Raw genomic sequence first — 10,076 nt, 5'->3', positions numbered from 1 at the left:
GTCTGGATGCTGCATAGCTTTGACAACATTCAACTTGAACTCATCTTCATTGACTCTCAGGGTTACTTCTCCTTTTTGGACGTCAATAAGGGTTCGGCCAGTTGCTAGGAAAGGTCTTCCTAGAATGAGAGTTGCACTCTTATGCTCCTTCATTTCTAGCACCACAAAGTCAGTAGGAAAGGCAAATGGCCTAACCTTGACAATCATGTCTTCAATCACGCCTGATGGGTATTTAATGGAGCCATCAGCAAGCTAGAGACATATCTGAGTTGATTTGACTTCTTCAGTCAAACCAAGCTTTTTGATAGTAGATGCAGGTATTAGGTTGATACTTGCCTCAAGATCACATAGAGCTTGCTTGGTACAAGTACCCTCTAATGTGCATGGTATCATAAAGCTTCCGGGATCTTTAAGCTTCTCAGGTAAGCTTTTCAGAATGACTGCAGTGCATTTTTCAGTGAGGTAAACTTTTTCAGTTTCCCTCTAATCCTTCTTATGACTTAAGATCTCTTTCATGAACTTAGCATAAGATGGTATTTGCTCAAGTGCCTCTGCAAACAGAATCTTTATTTCAAGAGTCCTGAGATAGTTTGCAAAGCGGGCAAATTGCTTGTCCTGTTCTGCTTGGCTGAGTTTTTGAGGATAAGGCATTTTGGCTTTGTATTCCTCAACCTTAGTTGCTGCAGGTTTATTGCCTACAGATGTGGGTTGAGAAGCCTTTTTAGCAGGGTTGTTATCAGCACTTGTATGTGTCTGATCTCCCACTGGCATTTGAATGCCAGGAGTGGAAGCTGGAGTGGCATTAGACGCCAACTCCTTATCTGTTTCTGGTGTCTGAATGCCAGAACTGTGCTTCCTTTGGACGTTCAACGCCAATTCCTTGCTTGTTTCTGGCGTTGAACGTCAGGACTAAGCATGGATTGGGCGTTCAACGCCAGCTTTCCACCCATTATCTGGCGTTTGAGCGCCAGAATTATTCCTCTCTGGGCTCTGACTGTCCTCAGAGGGATTTTGAGTAGCAGTCTATTCATTTCTTGGCTTCCTGCTGCCTTGAAGTGGGGTATTTAATGTTTTTCCACTTCTTAATTGAACTGCTTGGCATTGTTTTGTTATTTGTTTTGATAACTGCTGTTCTGTTTGCTTCAACTGCACTTTCATATTCATATTAGCCATTCTTGTTTCTTGCAATATTTCCTTGAATGCGGCTAGCTATTTTGTTAGAAAATATAATTGCTGATTGAATTCAGTAGCTTGTTCTGCAAGACTGAGTTCAGCAGTTACTGTTTTAGCCTCTTCGTTAATGGAAGGTTCACTGCTTAGGTACAGATGCTGACTTCTGACAACTGTATCAATAAGCTCTTGAGCTTCTTCTATTGCCTTTCTCATGTGTATAGATCCACCAGCTAAGTGGTCTAGAGAAGTCTGAGCTTTCTCTGTAAGCCTATAATAGAAGATGTCTAACTGCACCCACTCTGAAAATATTTCAGAGGGGCATTTTCTCAGCATCTCTCTGTATCTCTCCCAGGCATCATAAAGGGATTCATTATCTCCTTGTTTGAAGCCTTAGATGCTCAGCCTTAGCTGTGTCATCCGTTTTGGAGGAAAATAGTGATTCAGGAATTTTTTTGATAGCTGTTTCCATGTCTTTATGCTGTCCTTAGGTTGATTATTTAACCACCTCTTAGCTTCGTCTTTTACAGCAAATGGAAATAGTAACAATCTGTAGATATCCTGATCTACTTCCTTAACATGTACTGTGTCAGCAATTTGTAAAAACTGTGCCAGAAACTCTGTAGGTTCTTCCTGTGGAAGACCGGAATACTGAAAACTTTGCTGCACCATGATAATGAGCTGAGGGTTCAACTCAAAACTACTAACTCCAATGGAGGGTATACATATACTACTCTCATATGAAGCAGTAGTAGGGTTAGCATATGACCCCAGAGTCTTTCTGGACTATTCATTTCCACTTAAGTCTATAATGGAGAAAGGGAGATGATGTGAATTTATTTTATTATATATAAAAATTTCAAAATAATAGTAATAAAATAAAATAAAATAAAATAAAGACGACAATAAAATTAAAAATAAATAAAAATAAAAATAAAATAAAAAATAATTTAAAAATTTTTGAAGATTTTCGAAAAAGTGAGGATAGAGAAAGTGGTTAGGATATTTTCGAAAAAGATAATTTTTTTTTTAAATCTTAAAAGGATAAGATTTGAAAAAATTTGAAATTGAAATCTGAATTTTTATATAAAAAAATTCAAAAATATGGCTTAAAAATAGTTAGAAAAGATATTCTTTTGAATTTTGAATTTTATGATGAAAGAGAAAAACACACAAAAAACACAAGACTTAAAAATTTTTAGATCTAATGCTCCTTGTTTTCGAAAATTTTGGAGGAAAAATACCAAGGAACATTAAACTTAAAAATTTTAAGATCAAAACACAAGAAAGACTCAAGAACACCTTGAAGAATCAAAGGAACAACAAGAACAAAAGAAAGAACACCAAACTTAAAATTTTTAGAAAACCAAAATAAATTTTCGAAAATTAAAGAAAATTAACAAGAAAACACCAAACTTAAAGTTTGGCACAAGATTCAATCAAAGAAAAATTATTTTTGAAAAAGATTTTAAAAAGAAGATACTAAATGCTCTAGCCAATTGAGCTATAATTGTAACGTGTTTTAAAGAGGTATTTTTAATAAATGAAAATAAAATTTTTGAAAACTAATATTTTGAAGTTGCACAAGAAAAACACGAAAAATACACAAAATAGGAAAAACCAAAGATCAAACAAGAAAATTTGACAAGAACAATTTGAAGATCAAGGAAAAATAAAGAACATGCAATTCGAAAATTGAAAGACAAAGAAGAGCATGCAATTGACACCAAACTTAAAACATGACACTAAATTCACAGAAAAACTAAAAATTAATAAAGAAAACTAATATTTTTGAAAAAAAATTTTAGAAGGGATAATAAAAGATGCAATTCCAATAAAAAAGATAAATTTTTCCTAATCTAAGCAACAAGATTCACCGTCAGTTGTTCAAACTCAAACAATCCCTGGCAACGGCGCCAAAAACTTGGTGCACAAAATTGCAATCACACTTTTGCAATCCGCACAACTAACCAGCAAGTGTACTGGGTCGTCCAAGTGATACCTTACATGAGTAAGGGTCGATCCCACGGAGATTGTTGGTATGAAGCAAGCTATGGTTATCTTATTAATCTTAGTCAGGATGCCAATAAGGTTCTTTGAATTTAATTGTAAAAAGTGAAAGTGTTTGGAATAAGTAATTGTTACTCAATAATGGAGAATATGTTGGAGTTTTGGAGATGCTTTGTCTTCTGAATTCCTATAACATAATGCTTTCTCACTTTCATAAATGCAAGGCTCCTTCCATGGCAAGCTGTATGTAGGGTGTCACTGTTGTCAATGGCTACCTCCCATCCTCTAAGTGAAAATGGTCCAAATGCTCTGTCACAGCACGGCTAATCATCTGTTGGTTCTCGATCATGTCGGAATAGGATCCATTGATCCTTTTACGTCTGTCACTACGCCCAACACTCGTGAGTTTGAAGCTCGTCACAGTCATCCAATCCCAGAATCCTACTCGGAATACCATAGATATGGTTTAGACTTTTCGGATCCTCATGAATGCCGCCAACAATTCTAGCTTATACCACGAAGATTCTGATTAAGGAATCTAAGAGATACTCATTCAATCTAATATAGAACGGAGGTGGTTGTCAGGCACACGTTCATAGATTGAGGAAGGTGATGAGTGTCACAGATCATCACCTTCTTCATAGTGAAGCGCAAATGAACATCGTAGATAGGAACAAGCATGTTTAAATGGAAAACAGAAATAATTGCATTAATTCATCGAGATGCTGCAGAGCTCCTCACCCCCAACAATGGAGTTTAGAGACTCATGCCATCAAAGAATATAAAATTTAGATCTAAAAATGTCATGAGATACAAAATAAATCTCTAAAAGTTGTTTAAATACTAAACTAGTAACCTAGGTTTACAGAAAATGAGTAAACTAGGATGGACAGTGCAGAAATCCACTTCTAGGGCCCACTTGGTGTGTGCTGGGGCTGAGACTTAAGCTTCTCACATGCCTGGGCTATTTCTGGAGTTGAACGCCAGGTTGTAACCTGTTTCTGGCGTTGAACTCCAACTTGCAATCTGTTTCTGGCGCTGATCGCCAAACTGCAACATGGAACTGGCGTTGAACGCCAGTTTACGTTATCTATCTTCGCGCAAAGTATCGACTATTATATATTGCTGGAAAGCCCTGGATGTCTATTTTCCAACCCAATTGATAGCGCACCAATTGGACTCCTGTAGCTCCAAGAAATCCATTCCGAGTGCATGGAGGTCAGAATCCAACAGCATTCACAGTCCTTTTTCAGCCTGAATCAGATTTTTGCTCAGCTCCCTCAATTTCAGCCAGAAATTACCTGAAATCACAGAAAAACACACAAACTCATAGTAAAGTCTAGAAATATAAATTTTGCCTAAAAACTAATAAAATTATACTAAAAACTAACTAAAACATACTAAATTCTACATGAAATTACCCCCCAAAAGCGTATAAAATATCCACTCATCAGTGTGCAAGATTGACAGCAATGCGGGAGAAGGAACTAATGCCAAGGTGGTCGGCGATGTAGCAAAGTAGCCAGAAAGCTCAAATTCAAAAAATCCAATACATGTGGAAAAGGCAAGTTTTAATTTTGGCAAGCATCTTGGAGATGAGACTATAAATGTTGCTGTCTCGGATTTAGTGGAGAGTGATTTGCATGCTGTTCATGTAGACCATGCAAAACATGAGGATTTGGAAGGCTGGACTCAAGTGATTAGAAAAGGAAAGTATAAAATGGGTCAAAAGCCTTCTCCTAGCACCCATCAGGTTCAACCAAAAGCAAAGAAGACTCTTAACAAGGCTACCGATACTTGGACAAGGCCTAATCACCAACATACAACACATGCTACTGGATCCAAAGTAAAATTAAGTAGGGGCATCAATATTGGAAAACTGGTTAGTGTGGCTTCTTCAGGGACCTGACACAATGTTCATCATCAACAGCAAGGTGAGACAACAAATGGTACTGTGTGAAAGCATCCTTGTCCAAACTCTTTGCAGAATTCACCAATAGATAAGGATGGAGCATCGATAGCGGGTGTCGCGCATGTTTCGACGAAGAGAATTGGACTGCAACTTGAGAGTCCATTAAAAGCAGGATCATCGAAGACAGGGACATCATGTTGAGTCTCGGGTTTGTTATTGGAGCTCCCTTTTTGCTGTTTTTTATGGATAGTTTCAATATCATAGCCTGGAATGTGAGAGGTGCATCTAACAAGATGGCCCGTGTGCATTGCAAAAATTTGGTAAGAATATATAAACCATCTTTCTTCTTTCTCTTTGAGACTCATACCATGTTTAATAATTTGAAGAATTTTTGGGATAAGTTGGGTTTTTATTGTGTTGGTATTGAGGAAGCAGTAGGACACAGGGGTGACATTTGGTTTCTATCTTCTATTGCTAATGCTTCTTGTGTGGTTCTTGACCAAATTGACCAATGTATCACAGTAAAAGTGAGTTTGGGTAACTTAGTTTGGCTTTGTAGTGCAGTATTTGGGAGTCCTCAATTCAAAAAAAGAAGTATGCTTTGGGATCATTTGCGTGCTATTAATTCAGGCCATAATAGACCGTGGATGGCCATTGGTGATTTTAATGAGATTGTGGCACCAGACGAGAGTACATGTGCTTATTTTTCTTTTCACAGAGCTAGTCTATTAGCTACTACACTAGATGACTGTGAGCTCTTTGATCTTAAAGTGACTGCTAGGAGATATACTTGGTATAGAGCAGTTTAGGCTGGCAGGGACTTGGCTAAAAGTTGGATAGAGCTCTAGTTAATGAGGCATGGATGACAATGTTTCCTGAGGGTTATTCTAAAATTCTTAGCATGCTTCATTCTGATCATTGTCCTATTTTAGTTCGTTGTCATGGTGGCCCCAGAGTGAAAGGTTCCCGTCCTTTTAGGTTTCAAGCTGCGTGGGCAACACATCCTTCTTATAAACATGTTATTAGTAAGGCTTGGAATCAAGAGTTTAGAGGCGTTACTGAAAGGCTTAAGATGGTTCAACAGGCTTCTCTGGACTTTAACTCAAAGATTTTTGGAAATATTTTTGTGCAAAAAAGTAAGCTGGAATATCAAATTGATCAGATTCAACGACGTTTGGAGGTTACCGATGTGTTATCTCTGAGAATTAAAGAAGCTGAACTGAGGGAAGATTACAATAGGCTTTTATTACAAGAAGAACTTTTTTGGTACCAGAAATCTAGAGAGCAGTGGGTCAAGTATGGGAATAGAAACGCTAAATTCTTTCATCTTCAGACTTTGGTGCGTAGAAACCATAATAGAGTACATGGATTATATGTTAGAGATGGGTCTTGGTCTACTAATCCAGATATCCTCCAAGAAGAAGCCCTCTCTTTTTACAATAATCTCTTTGGTACAACGGAAGAGGTTGAGGTTGATTGTTTAGGGGATGTTCCGATGCCCACTCTAAGCACTGAGGCTTGTGCTAGGTTAACTGACCTTGTCTCTTTTGCGGAAGTCAAGTCATCAGTATTCAGTATGAGCTCTTTTAAGGCTCCTGGTTCAGATGGCTTTCAAGCTTATTTTTTTAAAGAATATTGGGAGATAGTAGGCACTGAGATTTGGAATATTATCCGGAACACTTTTTTGGGAGAGTACTTAAATCCTAGCATCATGGAAACTTTGATTGTGCTTATTCCTAAAATTGATAACCCTACCTTTATGAAGGATTTCAGGCCTATTAGCTTGTGTAATGTTGTTTATAAAATTATCACCAAAGTTTTGACTAATCGACTTCGGCCTTTTCTTCCAGATATTGTTAGTCCTTTACAAGGAGGTTTTATTCCGGGTCGTGGTGCTCCTGATAATATTATTGTGGCCCAAGAAATTCTGAATTTCATGAAGCATACAAAATCCAAGCAAGGTACTCTTACTTTTAAAATTGATCTTGAAAAAGTTTATGATAAGGTGGATTGGAGGTTTTTGGAGAGTACTCTCGTTGCTTTTGGTTTTCCTATCATCACTGTTAATTTGATTATGAATTGTGTCCGTGCATCATCTCTTTCTATTATGTGAAATGGGAATAGATTGGATAGTTTTGCTCCTAGATGGGGGCTTAGACAGGGCGATCCAATGTCTCCTTACTTATTTGGGCTTTGTATGGAAAGACTTGCTTGCTATATATTTAATAAGGTGGTCGAGGGTGTGTGGAAACCAGTTTATGTCACTAGGGGTGACCCAAAATTTTCTCATTTGATGTTTGTAGATGATCTCTTATTCTTCTATCAAGCTACAAAGAGTCAGGTCCAAATAGTCATGCATTCTCTTAACATTTTTTGCAAGGCATCTGGCATGAAAGTGAATCTTGAAAAGTCTAAAGCTTTTTGTGCTAAAAATGTGACTGCTCATAGAAGAGATATTTTTACTAGTGTTTCTTCAATACGTTTTGCTTTGGACTTAGGAAGATATCTTGGAGTTAACCTTAATTATTCCCATACCAGTAGGGCTTCTTTTCATTCGGTTATTGAAAGGTGAGGGGAAGATTAGCTAATTGGAAAGGAAGGCTTCTAAATAAAGCAGGGAGACTTTGCCTAATCAATTCTGTTGCAACATCCATTCCTATCTATCATATGCAGGTATCTTTTTTCCAAATTGGGTTTGCGATAAATTGTCTTCTATGATGAGACAGTTCCTTTAGAAGGGTCAAGTTGATGGTAGAGGTCTTTCTCTTGTTAATTGGAGGACCGTGATCACTCCAAAGAAATTTGGTGGCCTGGGTGTTAGAGATCCTGCGTGTGTTAATATATCTTTACTTGGTAAATTGGTTTGGTAACTTTTTCATTGTCAGGACAAGCCTTGATTTGCTCTATTAAGGGCAAAGTATCTGAGGAATGAGGGAGTTTTAGATGGCCCTGTCCCTTGCAACACTTCTCATGTTTGGAAGAGTATCTCAAAGGCTTTTGGTGCACTTAAGGATGCCTTCTCTTGGTGCATTGGGTCACTTGATCAATCTTTTTGGTTTGACAATTGGAGTATTGAGGGCCCAATTGCTCAAGGTATCCCTTTTGTACATATATCTGACTCTGATTTAACTATTAGAGACGTTTGGAAAGATGGTCAATAGAATCTCCATGATAATTTCTCTATCATTCCAGAAGATGTCAAACAGCATTTGAATGCTTATAATCCAGATTTGAATGCTGGAGAGAGTTCGGGTTGGTCGTGGGGTGTGGCATCTTCTAGACTCTACTCAGCTAGGAGTGGGTACAGTTGGCTAGCCAAAAGAAAGTTTGACTGGAATGAGCATGACAATTAGTTGTGGGTATGGTGACTGCATATTCCTGAGAAGTACAAGTTCTTAATTTGGCTCAGTCTTCATAATGCTATTCCTATGGAAGAGTTTCGTTTGGGTCGTGGCTTAGCTTTATCTAGCACCTGTCATCGGTGTCAGAATGGTTCTGAATCCATTCTTCATTGTCTTCGAGAGTGCCCTAGTGCCAAGGAGGTTTGGAACCTTTTAGGCCTGTATTCAGATAACTCAGATTTACATGATTGGCTCTACAGAGGTGCAAGGAGTGGAGATGTTTTTCTTTTCTTTTCGACCATTTGGTGGATTTGGAGAAGCAAGAATCCTGATTTATTTAATATAGATGATTCTTGGAGTGCTAATAAAGTGGTAAGTTTGATTCGTAATTCAGTAAGGGAGTTTCACACTATTTTTGCTATGCATCAATCTTTGTCTCCTCCTTCGCTTTGTTTGCATTGGGTTCCACCTCCAGTTCATTCTGTTAAATTGAATTGTGATGCTAGTTATTTTACTCCTTTTGGCTATGCTGGGTTTGGTTGTATCATTCGCAATCCTGATGGATATTGGTTGAAAGGTTGCACTGGAAAAGTCAAAGTGAGCAGTGTTCTTTTTGCTAAATTGTATGCAATTTGGAGAGGTTTACTTCTTGCTTGGGAGGGTGGATTTCGTGAGGTTATTTGTGAAACAGACTGTTTAGAAGCTCTTTTCTTGGTAAACCAAAGAATGCTTGGTAAGAATATTCCGGAATGGGATTTGGCAAAGCATATACAGGAGGTTATGAATTGGAATTGGAGAGTCTCTATTCTTTTAATTCAGAGGAATACAAATAGTGTTGCAGATTGTATGGCTAAAGCCGCTGCTTCTGTCGCGGACATTCACTTGAATTGGAGCCAACCATGGAGTGAGCTTCAACATCTAATAGATTTAGATATGAACCTAGCCAATTAATTTGGTTTTGTCTCTTTTTTTTCTTTTTTTTCTATTTAGTAAAAAAAAAAAAAAAACACAAACAATGAATACTAACTAAGTGATATTTAGTTATATTTTAGACTCATGGTGTATGGCCTGTCTTACACTAGATCATGTACTTAATCTACTTTATATTATTTATATATAGTTTGTTTACAAAAAGATTAATATATATTTATTAAAAAAAATAATTTACTTAGTATATATAAAAATTAAGTGATTAATTTCTTTTGTTACATTGGTGTTTAATCTAATTAATAAGTTTTTCAAAATGATAATGATAACTTTTAAAATACATCTTAACTATTTTTTTTAAATAAAAGATAAAATAACAATTATGTAAAGTTGAAATTAACTATTCAAAATATTTTTGTAGTATGTTTATGTTGTAATCACACAAATAACGAATACTAACTAAGTCATATTTAGTTATATTATTAGACCATAATGTATGATGCACTACTAGAAAACTAGTTATTACAGACGGATATTTCCGACGTATTTTATCCTACGGAAATACAGACGGAATTTCAGAGGGAGTTTTTGTCGGAAAACAAAAAAATGAATTAACATAAATTACAGATGGAAAAGAAAATCCGTCTATAATTTTGTCGGAAAAATTAATTTTTTTCATGGGAAATAGTTATTGTAATTAAATGGATGAAGACACT

The 10,076-nt window shown here is 36.7% G+C and overlaps 1 protein-coding gene across 1 annotated transcript; it reads left to right on the top strand.

The window, feature by feature from the left end:
• Positions 1–8,520: 8,520 nt before the first annotated feature.
• LOC130945288 (uncharacterized) lies at positions 8,521–9,384 on the top strand. Its single transcript, XM_057874020.1, has one exon. The coding sequence runs from the start codon at positions 8,521–8,523 to the stop codon at positions 9,382–9,384; it is 864 nt and encodes a 287-aa protein (XP_057730003.1).
• The last annotated feature ends 692 nt before the right edge of the window (positions 9,385–10,076 follow it).

This window comes from Arachis stenosperma, chromosome 8, assembly GCF_014773155.1.
Source record: "Arachis stenosperma cultivar V10309 chromosome 8, arast.V10309.gnm1.PFL2, whole genome shotgun sequence".
In the NCBI taxonomy this organism is placed as follows: domain Eukaryota; kingdom Viridiplantae; phylum Streptophyta; class Magnoliopsida; order Fabales; family Fabaceae; genus Arachis; species Arachis stenosperma.
This window is presented reverse-complemented; position numbering and strand designations above follow the sequence as displayed.

Bases quoted from the DNA above. Each gene is read 5' to 3' on its own strand.
- LOC130945288 (XM_057874020.1), top strand. From the start codon at position 8,521: ATGGAAGAGTTTCGTTTGGGTCGTGGCTTAGCTTTATCTAGCACCTGT.